At 37.6% G+C, this 25,991-nt stretch overlaps 1 protein-coding gene and 1 long non-coding RNA gene across 4 annotated transcripts in view; one reads left to right on the forward strand and one right to left on the reverse strand.

Moving 5' to 3' along the window:
- Positions 1-2,704, reverse strand: LOC131537411 (uncharacterized). Its single transcript, XR_009270274.1, has 3 exons — positions 2,602-2,704; positions 1,038-1,157; positions 1-808 (listed from the first exon to the last, which is right to left on the reverse strand). It is a non-coding gene; the product is annotated as an uncharacterized LOC131537411 (long non-coding RNA).
- The window catches only part of map3k3 (mitogen-activated protein kinase kinase kinase 3), a 27,086-nt gene continuing 3,794 nt past the window's right edge, over positions 2,700-25,991 (forward strand). The window contains exons 1-17 of one of the 3 annotated variants that reach the window (XM_058770789.1): positions 2,700-4,006; positions 11,346-11,388; positions 12,110-12,198; positions 14,087-14,217; positions 14,302-14,342; positions 14,726-14,825; positions 16,814-16,927; positions 17,205-17,289; positions 18,326-18,459; positions 22,108-22,181; positions 22,268-22,335; positions 22,425-22,520; positions 22,609-22,770; positions 22,936-23,084; positions 24,019-24,150; positions 24,929-25,058; positions 25,324-25,501. In XM_058770789.1, coding sequence (XP_058626772.1) covers positions 12,195-12,198; positions 14,087-14,217; positions 14,302-14,342; positions 14,726-14,825; positions 16,814-16,927; positions 17,205-17,289; positions 18,326-18,459; positions 22,108-22,181; positions 22,268-22,335; positions 22,425-22,520; positions 22,609-22,770; positions 22,936-23,084; positions 24,019-24,150; positions 24,929-25,058; positions 25,324-25,501 — 1,598 coding nt within the window. In that variant the 5' untranslated portion in view covers positions 2,700-4,006; positions 11,346-11,388; positions 12,110-12,194. Of the gene's footprint in view, positions 4,007-11,345; positions 11,389-12,109; positions 12,199-14,086; positions 14,218-14,301; positions 14,343-14,725; positions 14,826-16,813; positions 16,928-17,168; positions 17,290-18,325; positions 18,460-22,107; positions 22,182-22,267; positions 22,336-22,424; positions 22,521-22,608; positions 22,771-22,935; positions 23,085-24,018; positions 24,151-24,928; positions 25,059-25,323; positions 25,502-25,991 lie in introns of all 3 variants that reach the window. The other 2 variants (XM_058770786.1, XM_058770787.1) reach the window with 2 other exon arrangements.

The raw sequence follows: 25,991 nt of genomic DNA on the forward strand, positions 1-25,991 counted from the left end.
ACCTCAAACATGCCACTCTCATTCATGTGAGCTGCAGCTGTATGACTCCATCTGAAATTGGGTAATGACATTTTCTGGATTCCTGAAAGGAAATAAGGAATAATACTTCCTAATAATAAAATTTCCTACTTCCAATTTTTATAAATATAAGGAACACAAAGGCCAAATTCCCTTAATCATCCATCACAAGGAGTAATACCTAAGAATATAGTTCTGATGTGCAGAACAAGATTGCTGAGCATCACAAAATAGAAAGTGCCTGTAAGAAAAGTGTTAAAGCAGTGAAAATTCCCATTTCCACCATCAGGGTAATAATTAAGAGGTTCCAATCAACTAAAGATGTTACAAATCTGCCTGGAAGAGAACATGTGTCTATATCGTCCTAATGCACGGTGAGAAGGAGAGTTTGAGTGGCTAAAGACTCTCCAAGAGTCACAGCTGGAGAATTGCAGAGATTAGTTGAGTCTCGGGGTCAGAAACCTAAAAAAACATATATCAAACATCCCCTAGATCACCACATGTTGTTTGGGAGGGTTTCAAGGAAAATTCTCCTCGCTCATCCAAAAACAAACTCCAGCATATTCAGTCAGACACGTCTGGAACTTCAAATGGCACTGGCTTCTATGGTCAGATGAAACTGAAAAAAGAGCTTTTTGGCAGCAAACCCACCAGATGGGTTTAGTGCAAACAGGGATAAAAAAGTAGCCCATGCCCATGGTTAAACATACTGCTGGATCTTTAATGTTGTGGGCCTATATTTCTGCTGGAGGTCCTGGACATCTTGTTTAGACACATGGCATCATAGATTCTATCAAATAACAACAGATAAAAAATCAAAACCTGACTGACTCTGTTAGAAATCTTATAATGGGCCATGTTTGGATCTTCCAACCATACAATAATCCAAAACAAACATCAAAATAAACACAAAACTGGGTCACTGAGCACAAAATGAATCTTTTACCGTGGCTATCCCAGTCCTCTGACCTGAACCCTACAGAAAATGAGTGGGTGAACTGAAGAGAAGAAGTACCAACCTGGAGCTGTGAATCTAAAGGGTCTGGAGTGATTCCGGATGAAGAAAATGGTTTCTGATCTCTTATCAGGTGTTCTCCAAACTCTTCAGGCATTACAGAAGAAAACTCAGAGCTGTTACCCTGGGAAAAGGACGTTGCAATAATTGGGTGCCAATAATTGTGGCCAACATGAACTAGAGAAAGCATTTATTTCACAATGAGACACCCCCACCACCACCACTTTCAATTGTTTTACTTCAATGATAGGTTGGAATTTTGTGAATTTTTTTAATGAAAGATAAAAAGCATAAACAATGCAGATTTATTTTCACAGCCGCCTTTGCTCATATTTACCAAGGGTGCGGGCACTGTAACTATAATGCTAATAATAAAGATATAAATAAAAAAAATAAATGTTCTAAGGGCATGCTCACACTAGGCACAGCTGCCTTGTACTAAAGCCCAAGCGCGATTGTCCTTTCGCTATTATTACAGAGGCAGCTGAGGTTAATGGTGGAATTTGCAGCTTTACTCACAAACTACAATACATGTTCATCAATAAGATGAGAACCAGACCCATTATAAATCTAAATGTACTCAAAATTAAATTAATTGAAAAGTGTGATATCCAAGTAGTAGGGTACAACGGGGCTAAAGGCCCACCTTATGAAAAAATGTGCTATTACCTGTGCCTAAAATGCATAATTGCAGAAAAAATTTATATGTTGCATTGAACATTAATGGAGCAACAGATTTTGTGTGAAAATAAATCATTCAAGTTGTTTATTTTGTTTAAAAATCTTATAAATGTATGGGGGTAATTGCCTTTCTATTTGTACTATGTTGAATAGTACAAAAATAGTTTTCCAATTCTTTATATACCACTGTAAAACAGAGCTTTTTGTTAGAAAACTTACACTTATGAATGTGAAACTTGACAAATGAAATAATGCCAGAAAATGTGAGGGACTGTCTCCAGGTGCAAAGAGCAAAAAGAGCAACTAACATCAATATCCTTCTTAAACTTACTGAGAAAATGTTTAACAGGATAAAATTGATTAATTATTTTGAAAGAGATTTCTTTCACCTTGTTTGCAACAACAACAACAAAAAAAAAAACGTGTGAGGCAATAACCAAACACTTTCGCACTTAAGATTTGCAAATTTGGACCAATAAGCAATAGAGCAAGACTTGGTGGCAAGTTCTTTTAGAAATAGGGAACGAATAGATTTGTTGTTTTTGGACTGTGAAAAACACATTTTTACCACATATTGTATCAATTAGATTAATTACGGGCATATCACATCTCTACATAAAGAGACTATACTAGAATTAATTGCAGAGAAAATGAGAGAAAATTCCTTGGGAGTCACAGGAAAATTAAAGTGTACAAGAAACTCATCATAAGTCATAAGATACCCTTGCATATTAAATAAATGACTAACTTAAACAATGCTCTTATCAAACCAGCTTGTCAAAAAAAATAAATACTTTTGCGTTTATACAAAATACAACGGTTGTTCCAAAAGAAAAAATGAAAAATTGAGCTTGTAGATCAGTTTCCGAGTCAACTTTGAATCTCACCTCTATGACAGCTCACTTCTGACTGCTACCTCATAAACGTGTGCGCGTCACGTGACCGAGCGTGATTGAACTAAAGAGAGGAACAGCGCGCCCCCGAGCGAGCACAAACTCCGTGTGCTTGCCCCAGTTGTCATATTGAACATGTCACGGAAATTACAGACGCTATGCGATGCATTGTTTCTCACCGACGACGATGAACAATCCTGAGTGCGATTTAATCCGTGCACGAGCATTAACATGACGAACTTTGGGCTGGTTTTGAAGGAAGCGAGCTTTTGGGTTCCGGTGACGAACTGCTTTTTGGCTGTCAGGAAACTCTGCGCTAAAGATTCATTCTAGCATCTGCTGCTTATCATCAACAACATCACGAGAACGCCTGGACTAATGTCGCCTCAAGACCTCCTCTCCTCCCTAACACCAACAAATCCGCTCGCGCGGCCGTCTGGGAGCGCATTTCTCGCACTTTCTCCGAGTTTTAACTTTCGCTGAGTATAGCCGTAATCAACGGAAAGAGGAATTTGCTCAAGTAAGGCGCACGCTCTTTTGTCCAGATCCTCGACTGTGCGGTTCCTGTGCAGTTGTCCTCGTACGTTTTTCGCTTTTACTTGGGTAAAGTGGATACATGAAGGCTGCTTTCACAGTCACATGCCTTCATTCATAATCATTTGTCGCATAATAATGCGGAGACTATCCAAGGATCGAGCTGAGAGCTCGTTTTCTTGTTTATTTGGCTTTACAAAGTTGTTACGCACAGGATTCATTGACACAGACGGACTGTTACCGATTCGCCTCTCAATAGAAAAGTGAAAACTGTAGGTTTGTGCAGTGAGCTGGCCAGACCCATCGACGGAGAGGGAAAATATGCAAACCTAGCAGGAAAAGAAGCCATCAAAATTACGGAAATCCCTTCTTTTTTCCTCCGGTCTGCTATTGCGAATGCATTCAATGTAACCGCTCGTTTAGCCTATATCTGCAACATTTGTGTTATTTTCATACATCCTACACCTTTTGGACGCGAAGTTTATTATTCAGATTTATTTTGGACTCTCCATGCAGTAGTTATGCTGTCTACACAAAGCTATACATATATTGACGAAACGTCAATATCTTTGTAGTATTATTGCTACTTTCTCTCAGCATAAACTGGAAATCACGTTTTTGTGTGTGTGTTAAGAAGAGGTCTCTTCTCTTGCCTGCTCTGAGGATTAAGTTTGATGGGTGATATGGGAGACCCTCAGGGGTCCGCTGGCCAGGAAGCTCTTTAGCAATGGCAGCGGCCTGGATATCTATGGACAGTCACATTACATTAACTGTTACGTTTGTCCTCACGATATACATCGAGTTCCTGAAGACAGGACAGAAAGTGACTCTGTGAAGAGCCCTCTTTCACCTGCGTTAAGTTCAGGTGAGTGTTTTTTAGTCTCACATATGCCATACAGATACCAGCTATTTATGTGTATGTTCAGTGCACATTTCATGAATGACAAGAGGGAACGGGATACCATGGGCATGTCAGTTTCATCAGTCAAGACAGTGATACACCCAAAACACAATATCAAAACCTGTTGCTATACTTCACACACCTTGACACAACTTTGCAAACATTCAAGCATGTTAATGTAATTACATACTGAACCCTAAGTTAAAATGATTCACTATTACTGGAAATCATGTAGAACAATAACCGTTATTTGGCATGGACCTAAATGGAGGTCTTCGTGCTCATATTTCAAGTCAAGAAAAATCACTTTTTTTTTTTTTTTTTTTTTTTCTATAGCGCTTTATACAGTACTGATTGTTTCAAAGGAGCTTCACAGTAATAAACAGTAAGATAGCAGAATCAATTATGGAAAGTCTGCTATGGAGACGATTCAGATTTTGCTGTGAAGCAGCTCTGAAAGACAATAGTGTTACTATTAAGTTAGGTGAGTGTTGGTTCAGTTCAGTTCGATAACAATGTAAAGTTTATCTATTTTGAAACAAGTAATTCATCTAAAAGCGGGTCTACAGAAGCCAGCAATGTTGTTATTCAGCTCGAGTCGGTTTTATGGTGATTCAGTTCAGTTGTATAACAGTATTGCTGTTGCAAGATGCGATTCAGCTATGATTCCGCTATAAAGCAGCTCTACAGAAGATAATATACAACTATATGCGTGACATGCAGTTTCTCATTGTTGAGCTTTGAAGCGTACAATAGCATGTTCATATGTGTTAGTATTTTACATTAGGGAGTGCTATAGGTCAGTGTTTCCCAACCTTTTTTGTCTTCTAGAACTGACAGCTCCATCAGTATGCCTAAATGAATAGGTCTTTGACACAATCCTGAAATGTGTTTATAGCATCACATGATACTATCATGTCATTGACAAAACAAATTGATAGTGCAAAAAGCACATTTATTCTAACTAGAACTTAAAACATTAATATATTTTTAGTTCTATATATAAACCATGCTCCTGACAGCTGTTCTACTGACAGTTGTTTAAAATGTTCTGTGTGTGTACAGCTTATTTGCGTTGTATTATACATTGCCATTCACAAGTTTATTGTCAGTAAGATTTTGTGTTTAAAGACACACCAAGGCTGCATTTATTTGATCAAAAATACACTAAAATAGTAATACTATTGTGAAATATTATTAAATGTTTAAATGTAACTTTTTTTATATATTAATGTATTTTCAAGTGTAGTTTATTCCTGTGTTGGCAAAGCTGAATTTTCAGCGGCCATTAATCCAGTCATAAGTGTCACATGACATGATCCTTGTGAAATCAAATGTTTTGTTTATTTATTTTTTATTTTTTTGATAAATGGAACATTCAAAATGAATTGAAAGAGAATTCATTTATATTTGTATCATGAGTATTAATTTCCTCAAGATGAATAAAATCTTACTGACCCTAAACTTCTAAGTGGTGTGTGTAGATTAGCATTGTATTGTCATGGCCAGTCTACTTTCTAGATATTAGTGTCTACCATGGAAAAAAGCAATATCGGTTGACCGCAAGTGATTCACATAACTGAAATATTTCCAATGCCAAGCAAACCCAGGAAGCTGGTTGGAAATCACTGTTATAGATGAATAAACCATATTTGGACACACATCTGTTAACATTTCTACAAGAACACTGGTCTACATTTTATGATTTCCCAACACTGGAGAACACTTCATAATCAGAAATTGATTATTGAAAACACTCAAATTAACTACAAAATCAGTCAGTTTAGAAAGTTCCTCATGAAGAAGGGACTCGGATACCAAAGTAGCTTTGTTTAGAGTAGATTCATGAAGGGAATACCAGCATGGTACAGAACTGAGAGTCAGTCTGCTTTTTTGTGCTTTTTCTGTGTTGAGAAAATCCTTCACATCTCTCCAGTGTCAATGTGTCTTTGTGTCACAACTTTAACTTGAAAACACTGCATAGACTACAACTTACACAGATGGTTTAAGATCTGTTTATGTATGATGTAACATGGGCTTTTTATCAGTTCATGACCTAGTGATAAAACACTGTCTTTTTCACCATCTAAAACAATTTTTCATGTCTACCCTGGAGCTGACAGGAACCGTTTAGTCTATTCACTCTAAAGCATTGGGAACACTAGGGGGGATTTGTGCTGTAAGCCTCTGAATCTCTTGTACTGTAAGCCCCTCCATGAGCAAAAGCCAACAGCCTTGGTGCCAGCACCATGGCTGGGAAAACCAGCCACAGACTAAACAGCTGAAAATCAGGCAAGAGGTGGCTGGGGGCAGGAACGGTCAGAGAAATTTGTTGAGATTCTGGCAAATACTGGAAAAGGGATACAAGCAAAACAAAGCGGGTCCAGCTGACAGAGCCCATGGACGGCCTTCTCCCCTTTCCAGATTCCACACATACTTACCACAAGGTAATTAAGAACAGGAGAAACAGAAAATTAGACCAAGACGGGGCCAGAGACTGAACAAAAACTGGCTTTTTTGCTCCATGACCTATTTTAAGATTTAACTTTTAAAAAATTTTTTTTTACCCCTGCCCCAACTGTTATATCCAGCTTTTATCATACCAATTGACCTATCAGTAAGCCCCCCTTAGTTGCTGTGGCTCCCTCGGACAAACAAACGGAGTTGCTCACTGTCTCACAATGACAGCTGTCAGTGTGAAAACCTTGTCCCACAAAGTTTTTGCACTATTTTGGACACAGAAGGGCCACCATTCAAGTGGGAATTAAATATTCCATGGAGGGAGATATAAAATATTTTAAAATAAATACGGTGGGTAACTCAAGTGGGTTTACAGATCACAATGCGAGTGCGGATGACAACATGCAGGATCAACACTGTTCATGTACCGCAGAGTGTGATTAAATTAATGTACATTTAACCAGTTTAATATGGAGAGGCACTGAAATGTAGACCTTCTTTTATGTGTTTTTGACCTACACTGTACAAGACGCGAGAACAGTCTGCTATTTAGGTTTGTACGTTAGCATGGACTCACTAATTTTAACGTTAGCTAGTTTTAGCCAGAGATACCTTGCTGAAATGCAAGGTGACATTAACGTTCTGCTTGAGCAGATGAAAATTGTAACTGAATGAGTGTATGACAAACAGAAAATGAACATTTTTGTCTTCATTGGGATTGGGGTAGGGACATTTTGCTCTGTTTTGTTTGGGTTTAGGAAATGTAATAAAATAAATTCTACTGCATATCCTCTTAGGATACCTGGAATCAGTGTTACAAGTATCCCAGGCACACCGTTTTTCCATTTTCGTAGCATAAACACCATCAAACTGATGAAAGCTTCGGATCTTCCAATGTTTCTCTATGGCACTGAAACCTACAGATGTCTGAGTTCCCCCCGCCCGTGCAACTGATACTTGACTGCCACTGGCTCATCTGCGTTCGAGGGGAGGGGCTTACCGATAGGTCAATTCACACACTGCATCAAACTATTAAGTGCCAGCATACAGTACCAAAGGCAATATTATGGTGCTCTGTCAGTTGATGTGCATGCATCTAAGTTGCGAAAAATCACAATAGTGCAAAAACAATTAGCAAATACATCAACGTTTCTTCCCAATGGCTGCATCTGAAATCACACACTCTCTTGATTAGATATTTATTTTGAATAAGTAAATACTTTGTGACTACTAAAAAAAGTATGCTTTAGTTGCATCACTTGCATCACAGTGTCATTCACAAATCCTCCTGTGGCCTCATGGGATAGTAAAGTGTCCATCATATGCACACTTCAGAATCTTGCTGGAAGTTCATCCTGGTACTTTTTGCTTACTCTTTTATGAGTAATGTGAATTCGGACATGCTTATTTCCCTACTTCTCATACAGTTTTTCACCATCTATACGTATAGTAGGGAGGTATGCAATTTCGGATGCAGCCTATGTGTTCAAGAAAACAAAGTGGTCTCTTCTGGAGAAATTGGTGCAAAATAGGAATGGAAATGGAAGTTGTAGCCACTTGGGAAATCACAGAGATTCTTTTTGGTAAATGTGCTTCCATCACAGTTTATGCACATCTTATAGAATAAGCGAGTGTATGCTTTTTGTGAGCATTTTGGAAATGTATTATGCATGTTGCTATTCCTGCTTGGCGTTTTATATTTCCTACCCCAAAATTTGCTTATAAATACATGGATGTAAACCCAGCTATTGTCATTTAGCCTTTGCAACATTTCCTCATTACAATGTGTTGCAATTTTGAAAATATACCATAGATAAGGTACAGTTGATAGTGCCTATGTATAATAAAACAACTTGTACATTAAAAATTTGTAGTAATAATATTGAAATGATAATAAATTAAAAGCAAGTTAGTTTTAAAAACACACTTGACTAGATTACATCTCAAGTTTAGACTCCAGAGTTCATGCTCCAGTTTAAATAGAAAGAAAGTGTTTTGATAGCAAAGCAACAAAAGATGGAAGGAGAATCTAAAGTCGTGGAAGGTAGGTAGTTGAGTTGGTGTTTTACAAACTGTGAGATTTCCAGTGGTGTGGCATCACCCCATCATAAATCCATTCAGACCTTGCATTAAGGAAAAGTTTTCGCACCAAATCCTCTGTGAAACATTATGGTGAGGGTCTGTTTAACTTAGATTTGGATTTATGTATAGCGTACATAAATCATCGAGTGTGTTCATAGGTGCAGTCGGTCAGGCCACCTGGGTGCCACTCAGGATATTTGGCTGAATGAGTGCAACTGAATGATGTCTGACCTAGGGTAATTTCTCACGGTTCAGTTGAAACTGCATGCCTGGAGGTGCTGAAACAAACGCTTGCATGCGCGCCCACACTCCTTACCTCATCTGTTTGGTTAATCATTTCAGCACTGACCGTAAGTTTGGAAGGATGAGCAATTCTCAGCAATGTCCAGTTAGTCCTCTCTCCTCCGATCTGCTGTAATTGGATCAAAAGAGAGTTTTGCAGGTCTGTTGAAGCGCGGCAGTGAAGCACAGGCAGGTAATGTCATTATGAATGATGCAGTCCTCTCCAGAGCTCTGCTTTTAAAGGTCAGGATATGCTGATGGAAGCAATTGAATGAGACTTAGCAGAATTTCTAGAGTGACCATTGGTCGTTTTTTTCCCCTCAGCAGCACACCTGGTCTGAGTTGTTCAGGATTTTAAACTGATTTAGAAAAGGTGGCAAGTCAACATCTATATGTATATTTTATATCATATTTTCACATGTTTGTAGTGTTGCATTTAAGTAAAAGTAACTGAATTATGTAAGTCTAAGTATTAATATTTCCTGATTTGATGTCAATTCAGTGCTTATTTGATTTTGATTCTGATTCATTTGAGTATATTTAATATATAATGTCCATTTTACTTAGCTGCAGTCTGTAAGTTTTTCCTCTTTGTCGCCATCTCTGTTTGAAAACCTGGAATTGCAGTTACTTGCGGAATTATTTTCCGTGCGTGGTCTGTACTCCGGCATGGCTCCAGCACGGATGAATAATGTTTTGAGGTGAATGTGTGGCAGTCAGTCACCGCACCGAGATTCTAGCCTATGTCTTGGAATATTTGACCCAAATAAGAATTTTCACCGTATATTGCCATCTGAACAAGTAAGTAACAAGTCTGCCGTTTTTGTTCTGACCAACTGAGGAAAAAAGAATTACAATAAATCGTGCTAATGATGATTAAATCTAATGACTGGTTAGCTCATATCACATCAAACCGTGCAAATTATTATTATTGTTATACTTTATTCTCAAATTATTAATGCTAACAACATCAGCATTGCGTGACAATGAGTGTATTAACCTGTAGATTTCAATTTCTAATTGTCATGCCATTCAAATTTCATATTAAGAAATTCTTCTAACCCAAAAAGCAAATTATGCTACCTTCGAACTGGTTTTCTTTAAAATACAAATCTTGTATAATCCCAGGCTATCTGTAATCGGAAGCACATTTAAAACTGGAATATGATTTAATTTCATTCACATGTGTTTCATAAACACACAATCCTTTCTGGATTACTATCCACCATCAAAATGATACATTTAATTATTCTAGCTGCTGTGAGAAAAGGATAAACGATCCGCCACCTGCAGGATCCTCACATGTGATATTCAACTTCTTTATGTTTACAGACGTGACGTAATGACGCAGTGCCGTGCTCGAATTTCCCGCGAAAACCTACCTGTACCACTCAAATTAGAAAACATTATTATAAGCTAACCGTTGTGAATCGGGCTAAAGTAAGGTGATAGTTTTGAATACTGGCTGGTTATGTACTTTCTCAAATATTGATTTTGGATCATTTTTAACCAAAAAAATATACGGACTGCAGCTTTAAATATGAAAAAATTTTCTCTCGGTTAATTTTCAACACATTTAATTTTTGAGATATTCTTTAAAATAATTAACTCAAAAAGGATTGTATGGGGGAAATTAGGGTACACTTGTCGCACTTTGTTTTTGATTGACTAATAAAAACTGTAAGAGTCATTTGTTTGTGAATCTGACTTCACTGCTCATGTGTATATACTTGTTTTTGCATACAGCCTATAAGGACAACTGAACAAAAAGTAATTTCTGGTGGTGCCAATTGCCTTGTGGGCAGTGCGCTGACATATAGCGCTGTTGCGCTTCGGGCGTCTCAAGTTCCCCCGGCGCCCCACACTAGCTTCCTGTCTACATTACTGTCCTATCCTAACAAAAGCCAAAATCAAAATCAAAAGCCTTGACATTGTTTTGTGATACATGGCCTTTTTGTTGCATCACTATCAATACAGATCGCAAACTCACATTCACAGCTTGGTTAAAATGTTATTTAATTGTCGGACTAGTGGCACTGACTGCTCAGTAGGATGCAATGACACCTGCCGGGAGGTTGGTGCTGTACAAATACATTTTCATACAGCCGCTGAATGTTGCCATAGAGCACAATATTCGTCTTTGAATTTTAGGAATTGATAGCTGGGTCATTTAAATTAAGATCTGTATTTTGGACCCAGTTTTTGAATTAAAACTGATATTGTTCATCAAATGCATTAGAATATGCTGTTTGTAACATTTTACTAGAGCTGAAAACTGAAATGTAGCCAAACATTTTTAACCAGACAGTCTTAGATGAAAATTGCAATTCTTGGTAAATGAATGCTGACACTATAGATTCCATGCATTCCATGCAGAGGTTAGCTGTTGTTAAATAGGTTTCTTCAAAGAAGTGGGTTACATATTATGTGAAACTATCATTTGACACATTTGTGGTAAATTAGTTTTTTCCTCTTCCAGGAAGAACAGATAACACCTTTGAAGGACATCAGAAGGTCACTAGGTACATTTGTTTTTTTTTCTCTCTAATTTGTATAGAATTGCACATTTTAGAGCTCCAAGTACATGGTCAACAATATTACCACATTATCTGTCATGTTGTTGAGCCTTAAAAATAAGACAAAACCTCAGTTAAAAAGCAGAACATTCAATGCGAAGTACAGCTATTTTTACATTAACATTCTTTTTATAATGTGAGCCACCTGTGTTCATGGGCAAATGTAGTATGAAAATATTACAGTGATAGTGTTTGAAGGGAGTATGGCATTGTTGAGAGGAGCCTTTATGGCTGGAATCAAGCTTGGAGCTGAAAATCGGCTTCTTTCTCCTTGGCTTGAAGGTTTGTGCCAGGTTCCTCAGTGCCAGAAGGGATCAGGTTACAGTCCTTCAGGTCTCACATGCATGACCAGCACACATTCACACCATCCTGTTACACATGTAAAACATTTTTAGGCTATTGCCTATATTTTGGGTGGAGTTTTTGTGCATCTAGCATCAGTAAATTTTAATGTGTCAAATTTACAATGAGGCGGTAAACAGTTTGCTATTAAAATACTCTTGTAAATGAAAGGCCCCTGGAAAGATGGTGATATAGTACATAGTTGTTGGCTGTGGTGTTGGCTATGATATCATTGTTTGTTGGCTTAGATTACATTTTTTAGATATGGAGGTAAGGTACAGCTAACAACAGTCAGTTGTAATGATGTGTCCACTCTGATTTTTAGGCCATTGATGGGTGACGTAAGAGGACAGTGTGTGTGAGGACCTTCAAACCTGAACTCTCATCAAGAGCACGCACATACCGCCAAAATGAGTAAGTCCTCATGTTTTTTCCCTTCATATATCAAGTGTCTTCAACATGTTTTCAGTTGTTGTTTGATCTCAAACATATGGAAGCCCTTTTCTGCCACTGAATTAAAAAAAAAAAAAAAAGTAATTGTGACTTTATCTCACAGTTCTGACTTCTCAGAATTGTGAGATATAAACACAATTGTGAGTTATAAAGTCAGAATTGAGAGTTCAGTCAGAATTTTGCAATATAAACTTGCAATTCTGAGAAAAAAAAGTCAGAATTGCAACATTCGGACATTTTTCTCTCAGTTCTGATTTTATAACTCTCAACTGCAAGTTTATATCACGCAATTCTGAAGAATTGCCAGTTTATCTCACAATTACCTTTTATATATTTTCTAATTGGTGGTGGAAACGGGCTTCCAGGCTAACATTTTTTTAGGCAAAAAAATTTAATCTAAAATATACATTATTAGGTGAATTTCAACCGAAGTTAAAAAGCTAACGCTTAGCTAGATTCAAAAATGTGAGGTCAGTAAAATATTGTAATGTTTTTGAAAAGTCTCACCACGTCTGCATTTATTTGATTGAAAATACAGTAAAAATAAACATTACTAAAATATTATAATTTCAAATAACTGTTTTCTATTTTAATATTTAATATTTAAAATTACCGAGGAAAAAGAGTGACTAAGAAATGGCAGACAAGCTGCTGTAGAGCTGGAAGCAACTTTGAGGCCTGGAATTAAAAGGATGTTTGGAGATATTTGTTTAAGAAAGAGAGAGTGAGACATGTAGACAGACAGTGGCTTATGTTCTCACTGGTCACATGAACGCACAGATATTCAACAGTTGAGTGGTTAAGTCTGTTGCTTGGGTTGATCTGTTGTGTTCCCAGTATTGGTGGGTAGACGAGGCTTCTCTGTTTCTCTCCCTCTCTGGAGATGTGTGAAGTCCGTCCAAACAACACACTGTGAATATTTTCCCTCCGTGAGTGAGCTCAGCCAAGACACATCTCGTTCTTACATCAAACATGAGAACAGAGTTCTCGAAAAAACACGGTCATCTCCCTCTCACAACTTTCACTGCGTTGACGCAGGTCTAGTCGTCTGACTGTGCGTGTGTTTATTCATGAAAGAGAGCAGAACAACCTCTCAGTTCCTCTGCACCTGTGCTGTAACTGTATAGCAAGTTTATAGTTTCTCCGTTTAGTTTAAAATGAGGTAATAAGCCACTCAAGGACATTCATTGCAATGATTAACCACAATTAAGGTTAGGCAACAAAGAGGGTGCACAAATATTGTTAAAATTAATACATTGAATTAACTAAGTTTAGAATAAAATTCTTACATATAAATGATTAAAGTTTAATACTTATAATTTCAATAAATCTTTAAAGCCAAACAGAGTAGTTCATTAGCCTGCTCTGGCCAATAGCTGCCAAGAAAAGAATGTTTGTCCGACATATAAATGACTAAATGTTTGTAATTTTTTTTACGTTTTTCTTTGAAATAGATTACAACATAAATAAATGCAAATAATAGCACAGTAGTCTCCTTGAAAAAATGTAAAAAAAAATAATAATAATTTTTTATTTACAAAATAATAAATATTGATTATTTGGAAGTATGCAAAATGTGTCATATTGGTTATCGGCCGATATTAGGGATTTTTTTTTCTGTATTGACTAATATTGCATATTTAATTGTTGGTAATTTCCCCTATTTTTACATTTAGATAAAGAATAAATTAATAATTTGATAACATTGTAAAATGTAATCTTTAGTACATCTTAAAATGAATATCTATTTTTCATATTGTACAATATAATATTTTTATGCATAAATAAGACAAAATAGTTTAGAATGTTAATTGGTCAGCGGCTGTAACATCTCTCTCTTTCTCCCAAGATGAGAGACAGGCTCTCCATTCAATTATGAAGGATCTGGTGGCCCTGCAGATGACCAGGCGCCAGTCGGCGTCAACTTATGACACGGCAAAACCTAAACCTGTCAGCACTGCCAGCTCTTCCAAAAGAATGGTAATGCACATACATACAGGAGAACATAGTTACCTTGTGACTCCTGTATGACCCTGTAGTGACCCTGTGTTTCTTTCTCTTCAGGAGGATGTCAGGATCAAGTTTGAGTTCTGTGGTGAAAGAAGGTGAATTTGAGTTTCTTTCTACTGGAACACGCGTGTGTGTGTGTGTGTCTGTGTGTGTGTAAAACACACATAAAACAAAATGTAGAACGTACATTTTGAGTTTGCGGCATTTACACACAGATACATACAGGCATCCTGTCTCTCAGCTCTCAGACTGGTATCACAGTGGAAAGGGAAAGGACTGTGGTTAGTCTGTGGCTGCCAGGACAGACCACAGCTATGCTAGGTGTGCTTGAAGGAATGTGTGCACTCTGCAGATCCAACCGTGTGTTTGACTTGACTTGCTGGCTCAGATTACACATCTAAAGAAATCTCAGCTTCCTGTTTAATGTCCCCCCCTCTGCGTGCGTGGCGTGTGTGTATGTTTATATATGTTTGTGTAGGATTCTGATGTTTGGGCGGCCTGTGCAGTTTGAGGAAGTCCAGCAGAAAGTCAAAACATTCTTCGGTCAGCAGTTAGACCTGCATTATATGAATAATGAGGTATTGATTCACATTCAAATGCACTCACTGACACTCACTTATGTCTGATTGCTGCACTCTTATAAGAAATACTCAGGACTTTAAGATCTCCCTGTTTTAGGACTATTTTGCTGAACTCCTCATTTTGTGTAAACTTAAAAGTGCACACAAAGGTTAACAATGATACATAAATTATAGTAAGCTAATTTGAACATTTATTGGTAGCACTTTATTTTACAGTCCTTTTCTGCATGTACATACTATGTGCTTATTATAGTAATTACAATAGCTATGTAATAACTAGGTACTAACCCTTAACCTACCCCTAAACCTAACCAAACCTAACCATAACACATGTAGTTACCTTATACTACCCAGTACTTTCTTAAGTAATTACGCTAAGTACAGGTAAGTGCACGTACTGTAAAATGAAGTGCAACCCATTTTTTTAAATTAAAAATGTATAGTAATTACAAAAAATAAATTGGCAACCTTTCAGTAATAATACTGACACAAAACTTACTTCACTTTAAGATGGACATCACTGAATGCAGTTCATTAAGGGGCCGTTCACACGGAATGCATATTTGTGTTTAAAAACGCGAGACCCAACGCTCAGGAATAGGTTTTGAAAAAACGCTGGGCAAAATCCGACCGTCTTGAGATGGGAAAAGAGGGAATCACTCGTAGCACTTCATTTAACTGCTTTTGTAGTTTTAATAATCAATTTATTTGTAATGAACACACTGAAGTGATTTTTACATTTGATAATTTGTTTTTCGTAGGCTATATGAATGCTTTTGTTTAGATGTAATATGATAAAGGTAATGCATTATTTGTTTCTTTCTAGGCTATTTGTTCCTATATTGTTTTTTTTTTTTTTTTTTTTTTTTGCATCTGTTCTTATTTATAATAGGAAAGATAAAATAAAAAACAGCTATATTGTGATTTATTAATATAGTAGCCTAATTATTAATAAGAAAAGAACTGGAGGAAAATATAATCAACTTTGCTGACTCTATATTGACTTTAAACGGGTGTAGCAGTCATTTTTTGTCCGATTCCAAAAAATCATACATCATCTTGAAGGTCTTTTAATGGAGAATGTGAAAATAAAAAACAAATTTTTCAAATTTGCTCGACTCGTTTTGTCAGCACAGGTCACATTATTCTCGGGAGGAACCACATGTGGAGGTGCTAAATGACAACAACGCATGCGGGATGTTTCAGATAGTATGGCAAGTGTAAACACATGAATCGGATATGGGTCACAATTGAAAGAACGTGTAAACAAAATCAGATATAGGCAACAAATCGGAATTGAGCATCAAGACCTGCAGTGTAAACGAGGCCTATGAGTGCCACCTCCACCATGTTGCTGTCAAATAAAACAGTTGCCAACTTGCTACTGTAAACAAAAGCTCACAACACTTGCCCCGTCTCCGGGGTTCTCTGATTGATCCACTGTTTTGGAACTGACATTGATGAGCGGCGCTGTGTGTAAAAGCTGGAATTCTTTTAACTTGACACAGCATTTTAAAAATGCGACACTCATGTACGAGGTGCTGCAAAAGAAGTGAGATGTGAGCTGTCTAGCATGTGTTTATTGTGTGAACGGCCCCTAATTGCATCAGATGTTGATTCAGTAACTCCGTTATTTCATTGAAGGATTCATCAGACTCATTCAAACCAGTAACTCCTGAGTTTATAAATCTCTTGAATGATCCAATAAAAAAACCTGCATACAAAAGTTGCTGTGAATCAGACTACTCTGCAGTGGATGGGCAGGAAACACAGAAACACAGATGATAACTCAGATCACTTGTATTCCTCATTTGTAATCTGCTTTTGATGAAGGCATAAACTAAATGAATAAATGTAAATGTATAACATAAGTTAATATGATTTTTTTAAGAAGTGCCTAAATACAGATTTATTTCTTTGTGTATGTTGTTTAAGTGACAGCTCTACAGTGCGTTTGTTAAGTGTGTTTGTGTTTGTGCACACAGCTGTCCATTCCCCTGCGTGATCAGGATGACTTGGATAAAGCCATTGATCTGTTGGACCGCAGCTCAAACATGAAGAGCATCAAGATCATGCTGCTGACACAGGAACAAAGCAATGTGAGACTTATTAATATTACATGTCAATATGAACCAGTTCCATTTGGAAAGTAGAATTCAAATTCAAATAGAATTCAAAAAGCTAATTCTAGTATCTCTGCTTGCTAGAAAGAGGTTTAAATGCTACCACTGCTGTATATCAGTTAGTACACAGGAGCAGAGATGTGTTGATGTGTTGTTTCTACACATATAATGATTTCTAGATGCTTATGTACATTTTTGTGTGTGTTTGCATATGCAGGCCTCTTCTCCATCTCATCACACATTGTGTAAGCAGGTTCGCATCAAAGCCTCTCAGTCCACCGGTGATGTCAGTACTGCCTACCAATCCTCAGAAACAAGAGGACGCCACCACTCCACCAGTGAGTTCATACACTCACACGCACATATGCACACACTGCAGCACTTAACCAAAAACCCCTTTGCTTTTCTTATCAATCTTCTTACCCTGGTCTTTTTCTCTCTCATACTCTTTCATTTTCTCTCTCTCTCCCTCTGTTGTTTCTCTGACTTCCTCTGTGAGCAGTGGGTCCTCTTCCTTTTCCTGTCCACCATCACTGGCTGCTCCACAATGGCTTGCTGGCTCCCAGCCAATCAGATTGCGAGACACTATTAGCATGGTGGGCCAATGGCCTGTTGTAGAGATAGTGTGTATTTTAGGGGGGAGGGGAGGTTGCTACAGCTTGTAAGGACGTCTGGAGAAAAGCGTGAGCTCTTTGAGTTCTGTGACTGGAGGAAAAAGCTGTTTGTTTATATTATGCTTCAGTCTCATGATTCAGCTGTTCTGCTGTTAGATTGTGCTCTTGTCACAGTGTAACACATTGCTTGGGACTTTTTCTTGTTTGGTATTGCGAATGCAGTGTTGCTGTTCTTTTGAGCTCATCATAATCTTTAAAAATGCAGTTGGAACTGTGAAATCCAGAAAAATCCAGAAACCCTATTATTGTAAAAATTTTGAATTTTTTTTTGTTTTGTTTAAAATTTTATTAAATCATTAAAACAAAATTTTGAATATTTTAAACAGAAAACACTGAATTTTGTAAAATAAATAAAATGGAATTTAGGGACAAAATAAAACTAAAAAGTAAAGATTTCATAGGGACCTAAAAATGTACATTTAATGACTATTAATAACTATTAGCAGTGTAATTTGATTAAATGTGTGCAAATTTGTACCTGTAATGGTTTGTACAGTCCTGATTTGTACTGGTTTATTGCATGCTAACACTGCTTTAGAAGATATAAATATTATTGTGTATAAACTATAAGGTGTCCATTTTGAGGGTAATTATTGTATTTTTCTCTTTCACTCTGTACTGTCACTGTACTGACTGAAAGGAAACATTTAACATTAACATGTCTTGTAACATTTATGTCTATTGCCTTGTCCTTACATAGGCTCTCAGAACACTGGCCGAAGTTCTCCGCCCCCTGGTTACGTTCCTGAGCACCAACAGCGAATTGCACGTCAGGGATCTTACACCAGCATCAACAGCGAGGGGGAGTTCATACCTGAAACCAGCGACCAGTGTGTGAGTTTAAAGACATGTGCACAAATATGTCAGTGGGTACTTCAAAACTTTAACAGATTTAGTGTTTCTGAATTTTTGATTCGTTGTGTCGTAAGTCAGATGTATTTTAATATATCAGGTAGCATTTATATACACTACAGCAGTGGTTCCCAAACCTTTTGAAAGCATGGCACCCCTTTGTAGCGTTTTCTTTTTTCTTTTTCCAGGGCACCCCAACCCAATTAAACTAAACTACATGTGTACATAAATTAAATCCAGATGAGCAAACAACAAATGAAGCATAAACCGCAGCATGAATTTATTATGAATGCATCACAACAGACATAATAAGAGGTGAAAGAAACCATTCAAATGAACCATCTGTCTTTTACAACTGGATGACACATGTCAACAGACTTGATTTGAACCATTTACTATATGTGTGAATCATTGGAACAAAACACATTTAAAGATTGATACTTAACTCTTGAAATAATAATAGTAACTCAAATTAAATTTTTTCTTTAGTTTCTCATTTGCTTTGTTCAAACCTGACCTTATAACTTAAAAAATGTAACTAAAATATCTGTGCATGGAAAAAGGCTGAAAATGGCAACAGCATATTGACGGCGCATTCTGAGAGAGATGGGAATGATTTAGGGTTGTGACGGTGAGGAAAAGAGGGGGGTAGTTTTCCCTCTTTTCCTCGCTTTCCTTCCGTTTTAAATAGCTTGTAAAAGCACCCTGCGCATTTTACTTTCACTTTCAAATTAGCGCCAATTCTGCATCAAGTTGATTGTTTTTAGTTCGTTTGAGTTTTGGCTCTTTTCAGATTCAGATCCGGACTCATTGCTGGCCATTTCAGAACTCTCCAGCGCTTTGTTTGTAACCATTTCTGAGTGCTTTTTGAAGTGCGTTTCGGGTCATTGTCCTGCTGGAAGACCCATGACCTCTGGTGGAGACGTAGCTTTCTGACACTGACCACTACGTTGCGCCCCAGAATTCTTTGGTAATCATCAGATTTCATGATACCGTTCACACAGTCAAGGCATCCAGTGCCAGAAGCAGCAAAGCAACCCCAAAACATCTTTGAACCTCCACCATGTTTGACTGTAGGGACTGTGTTCTTTTCTTTGAAGGCCTCATTTCTTTTTCTGTAAACAGTGCCATGATGTCCTTTACCAAAAAGCTCTACTTTTGTCTCATCTGTCCACAGTACGTTCTCCCAGAAGGATTGTGGTTTTGTCACATAAGTTTTTTATGCCTTTGTGTCAGCAGTGGTGTCCTCCTGGGTCTCCTACCATAGTGTCCCTTTTCATTCAGATGGCGACGGATAGTGTGAGCTGACACTATTGTACCCTGTGTCTGCAGATCAGCTTAAATTTGTTTGGAAGTTAATCGGGGTTCTTTATCCACCATTCGAACAATCCTTCGTTGTAATTTTTCATTATTTTTGCTCTTCCGTCCACGTCCAGGGAGGTTAGCTACAGTGCCATGGGCTGTAAACCTCTTGATGATATTGCGCACGGTGGACACGGAAACATTAAGATCTCTGGAGATGGACTTGTAGCCTTGATTGTCCATGTTTTTCCAAAATTTTTCTCTCAAATCCACAGATAACTCTTTACATTTTTCTTTTTTCCATGCTCAGTGTGACACACAACACAAAGGTTGAGTCAACTTTTCTCCATTTTAACTGGTTGCAAGTGTGATTACTATATTGCCCACACCTGTTATTGCCACAGGTGTGTCTAAATACAAATTACAGGAGCATCACATGCTTGAAAAACAATTATTTCTTAAAATTTTGACAAGGGGCCAATAATTCTGTCCAGTCCATTTTTGAGTTCTGTGTGAAATTTTATCAAGTTTGACTTTTCTTCTCTTTTTTTTGTGTTTTTGCAGTGCAAACAAAAACAATAAGCACGTGAATACCAAAACATTTGCAATTGGAACAATTTTGTGGAGGAAGTGTTGCATTTTCTGACAGAATTGCAAGGGTGCCGATATTTTTTGGCCATAACTGTGTATATATAAAAAATACACTGCAAACACTGTTGAACCAAATAAATAAGAAACGAACGTTTAAAAAACGTCCAAAATCACCTTAGATAAATGGCAGAAGTCAAAATCCTTTTCAAAATCCAAAATATTTTTAGTGTTTTTGCATGTCATTTTGAAACTCTTCTGCCATCGTCTTGTCTGTCTCATCTCTCTCTTCTTGTCAGTTCTCCTCGTGTGATAAATGAAATCTGATCTGTGATGCGACTGTTGTTCAGCATGCTGCATTGAATAGCCGCGTTCAGTTTTAATTGTAGTGAACTAAATGGTTTTTATTACTATAAAAAAATCATAACATCGGTGGGGGCGTTTCTGCGGTGGGCAATGACATAACCGGTGTTGCGGCTTCACACCGGTAAAACCGTCAACACCTTCTGTAGCAGCAACACGAATTTCGTGTCCTGTCAATCACTGCGTGAAATGTGTATAAAATTGAGCTCGCACCAGTACAAAGGGCGGAGCTGAGCGGAGCTGACAGGGCGATTCTCTCCTGAGAACGAGATGGTCCTCACTGCAGAACACAAGATCCAGGGGGCGTGGTTGCATCTAGATCCAACTCCTCCCACCTTACATATCCCTAAACCCACCCATCTCCACCCCTAAACCCACCCATCTTCACCCCTAAACATACCCTCTCCACCCCCTAGATGTAGATCCAACCTCGCCCCCTGGATCTTTGTTCTGCAGTGAGGGGCTACTACTGAGAACAGTCCAATTGGCGGTAAATACATACTTGAACTTGAAATAAGTATGAAATATATCAGTGTTTTTTCGCTTATTTATTTTCGTATAGACATGCTCATATTTTGGTGTTTTGATGTAGCCTATTTTTAAAATATATGCTGTAAAAGGTTATTATATGGTACGGTAGTTATTTTAAGTTGTTTAAGTTGGAAAAAAGCTGAGATTCTGCGGCACCCCTTAGCCAGTTGTCATGGCACTCACTTTGGGAACCACTGCACTACAGAACGAAGTCTGCTTAACATTTTTTGCAGAAACATACTTTTCAGGATTCTTTAAAAGAATAAAGTTCAAAAGAACAGCATATGTTTGAAATTAATTTTAAGTAACATTATAAATGTATTTACTGTCACTTTTGAATGTATCCTTGCTGAATTTAAGTAATAATTTCATTCAAAAAATCTTTCTGACCCAAACTTTTGAAAAGTAGTGTTCTTATATTTGAAAATTTCTATTCTATTCTATTCATTCTAAATACATGCCAGATATGCCGTTTAGTGCTTTTAAGTGCTGTATATCACACTCTAAAGCAGAGATAAATGTTCAAAATAATGTCAATTTGTAATTTGGCAACATGCTAACTTTTGCAATTACTGTACTTCCTTCGGTTCATATATACATGGCTAACTTGCATATTCTCACAGCCAGAGTGGAAAAAGAGCTACTTGTGCAGCATTGACTTGAAGTATAGAATAGGTGTCAGGGTTATCGTGAAACAGTGAGATGTTCCCATAGAAATGGCATATGTTCTTTTGAGATAATTCACGCATATGCCACATTATATACCACTGCTAAAATGAAATAGTCACCTAATCACCTGCCGTGCCTCCTGAGTCCATTTAACTTATAGTTCCCCTGTATTTAAAGGTGCTGGATCGTTGGAGCAGTGCAGAAAACTCTGTGTCTGGCAGCTGTCAGTCATTGGACAGCAACTCTGACAGGTGAGGAGATTAATACAATATGAAATGTGTTTGAGTAAGCACCCATCACTGTTATTTTTCATTTATTGGTGTCTCTTGTTTCGTAGTCCCTCACTCAGGAAACCTCGTACACACAGGGTTAAGAGTTACCCTGACAACCGACAGGATTGTGCAGGTGTGTCTCAGTGAAGATACTTTTAGTTTTAAAATCAGCTTTTCCATTGGCCCAAATATCCATCCCCTCTCTGTGTTCTCCTCTTTCAGACCGGGAAAACCATGTATATGATAAGACTGTCGGGAAGGGAGGGACGTACCCTCGCAGATATCATGTGTCGCTGCATCATAAAGACCACAGTGAAGGTATGAAACACTCAAATTTAGGACGCTCACACACACACACTCCAGTTCCTCCCATGTTGTAATTTATGCAAACAATGCTGCTCCTCAGGTCGACGGACATTTCCACGGATCCGTCGTCCCCAGGGAAACTTGTTCACGTTGGTGCCGTCGCGGCGTTCACTGAACGGCAGTGAGGAGAGTTTGGGGAGCTGGCAGCTGGTTGATACTCAAGCCAGACTCCGCCCACAGGACCGCCCAGTCCCTCACAAGTGTGAGTGTGAGATAGATCCTGATGTTGTAGAGTATAGTTGTGTTTGTAAATATTTTAGGAATTCTTTGATGTATTTAAAATGTTGGTATTTGTGTGATATTGTCAATTCATATGTTTAATTCAGCCAGTCATTATTGTATCTGTGTGTTATGTTCATGCATGTAGCTCCTACAGCTCCAGTGACGTGGCGCAGGGGGAAGTTGCTGGGTCAGGGAGCTTTTGGAAGGGTGTATCTGTGCTATGACGTGGATACAGGCAGGGAACTTGCAGCAAAACAGGTTCATTTTGACCCTGCCAGTCCAGAGACCAGCAAGGTATTACACTTTGTTGTTGTTTTTTTTTGTGTTTTGTGTTGTGTTTTTTGTTGGGTTGTGTTGCGTTGTTTTGTTTTGTTGTGTGTGTTGTTTTGTGATTTGTTTTTTTTTGTTTTTTTATTTTGTTTTATTTTCTCTTTATATAGTTTTTTTTTTTCTTTTTACTTTTTATTTTGGTAACACTTTACAATAAGGTTCATTAGTTAAACATTAGTTAATGTATTAACTAACATGAACTAACCATGAGCAATACATTTGTTACTGTATTTACTAATCTTCGCTAACGTTAGTTAATAAAAATACAGATGTTCATTGTTAGTTCATGTTAGTTCACAGTGCATTACCTAATGTTAACAAGATTTTAATAATGTATTATTAAATGTTGAAATTAACATTAACAAAGATTAATAAACGCTGTATAAGTGCAGTTCATTATTAGTTCATGTTAACTAATGTAGTTAACTAATGAACCTTATTGTAAAGTGTTACCTTTTATTTTTGTATTTTTCATTATCCTTTCTTTCTTGTTTTTTTTTTTTCTCTTTGAGTTTGCCAGCATGTTTTTTTCGTTCTTTCTCAGACTTTTCCCCCACTCTTTAAATCCTTTCCTGTCTGCCATTGCAAAAACATGCACTGTCGCTTCCTGTATCTGTGTGTGATTGTGTGTGCATCGGCCAGAGCGGGGTTTTGAGGCGAGGGGAAGTGGGGTAGTCTATCAACGCATTTCTCATTGATCGTGCCCTCACTTGACACAAACACACACACACACGCTTACACACTCAAAAAAACAAAGCGACTCTTAACCACTCTTTGGCACTAGTGTGTTGTGGTTCATTTGATCTTCCACGTACATGCTCAGCCCTCTCACTCATGCCCTGCTCTGGTCACAGCCAGCTGCCCCTGTGTGTCATGACTCTTGGTCCCCCTTTTTCAGGAGGTGAGCGCTTTAGAGTGTGAGATACAGCTGTTGAAGAACCTGCATCACGAACGAATCGTTCAGTACTATGGTTGCCTTAGAGACCATAATGAGAAGACCCTCACCATTTTCATGGAGTATATGCCTGGGGTGAGTTTGAGACAGCACTGACTCAAGTGTTGGGAAAGCAACAAGACTAGACTTGTTAAAGAAATAGTTCACCAAAAATGAACATTCTGTCATTTACATGTTGTTAGAAACAGTAATATTATGAAATATTATTATAAAAAAATTGTTAAAATAACTTTTTTTATTTCAATATATTAAAATTTTTATTTATCCCTGCTTAATGGTTTTGTGAAATCAGCGGAACACGTTTTACTTTGATGAATGATAAAAAAAACTTTTGTAAGATTATAAATGTTTTTTCTTTCACTTATGATCAATTTAATGCAATTCTTTCTGAATAAAAGCTTTAATTTCTTTCAAAATCTTGACCCCAAACTTAAATGGTATTGTATTTAAAATGTATCTGTCTATTTCTGAATGCATATGATGACTTTTTGTGAGAAACAGAAGAAAAAGTCTCATTCAGAGATAAAAATTTGCCTCTGCTGCAACTCTCAAATCAAATATGATTACAGTTCATATCAATAGAAACTGTTGTTGTATCAGAAATATCAATGGAATCTGTTACTTTGGTGTTCCACAGAAAAAAATAACATTGGGTTGGAATGACGTGAGGGTGAATAATCAATGACACAATTTCCATTTTGGTGCTTTAACACAGCTAATGCTTTCTATTGTAAATAAATTATTTTTATTGTAAGGGTTATAATGTGTCATCACACACCTGTTTGTTAGCAATACTGTGGTTGTGATGTAGAGTTCGACGTGACTCACTGGTGCTGTGGCCTTTGACCCTCAGGGTTCAGTCAAAGACCAGCTGAAGGCTTATGGGGCTTTGACAGAGAATGTGACACGCAAGTATACCAGACAAATTCTGGAGGGCATGTCCTACTTGCACAGCAACATGATCGTCCACAGGGACATCAAAGGTACCGTCTGGCATTAGACCTCACATAGTCAAATACTGTGTGTGTTTTTGTCAGCTGTTTGAAATGCAATTAAAATAAACAAAAGTGTATTATATTTGTAGTGGCTATTTGAGTAAAACGTTTTCATGTTTTAATAATTTTGGATCAACTGTTATAGCTTGTAAATCTTCTTTTAGTCATGTAACAAGAGGAAAACTAGATCAAAGATCTTTCGGTCCATTGCATGCTAACAGCTCTCCCTGGTCACTTCCTCCGGTGCGTTCAGGTGCCAACATCCTGCGAGATTCGGCCGGCAATGTGAAGCTGGGAGATTTTGGTGCCAGTAAGCGGCTTCAGACCATCTGCATGTCCAGCACTGGGGTCCGTTCTGTTACTGGAACGCCGTACTGGATGAGCCCAGAGGTCATCAGCGGAGAGGGCTACGGCCGGAAGGCAGATGTTTGGTGAGAACTATTTTTTTTTTTGTTTATGAATAAAAAAAAAAACACATCACACAAGAAGTGCACACATTTTTATGAGGTGGAATTTTACGTTTTAAGGAAAAAATGCTTTGGAACAGCATTTTCCATCTTCATCCATCAGGGAAACCTAAAAACCTTTTAAAATATTTTCAAAATCTCATTTTACTAGAGTGAAGAAAGCAGCTGGGATTTGTGGAATGGTACGATGCTCTCAGTAATTTTTCACCATTAAGGTCCAGTCTAAGAGTCACATTTTACTGTAAACTCTTTTTTTTTTTTTAAGCAGACATGGTTGTGGTCAATGTTGTCTAAAAAAAGCAACATCCTCTTAATATTAAGTACCTATTTTTAACAAAGAATGATTTATAAACAGATGTTGAAGTAGGAGAAAAAGAATTTGGTTATTTTTATGTCCTTAAGAAGTGCTCAGATTCTTAGTCGGTGGGAGTGGCTTAGTTGCCGCTCAGGGATT

This window comes from Onychostoma macrolepis, chromosome 03 (genome assembly GCF_012432095.1).
Source record: "Onychostoma macrolepis isolate SWU-2019 chromosome 03, ASM1243209v1, whole genome shotgun sequence".
Classification (NCBI taxonomy): Eukaryota; Metazoa; Chordata; class Actinopteri; order Cypriniformes; family Cyprinidae; genus Onychostoma; species Onychostoma macrolepis.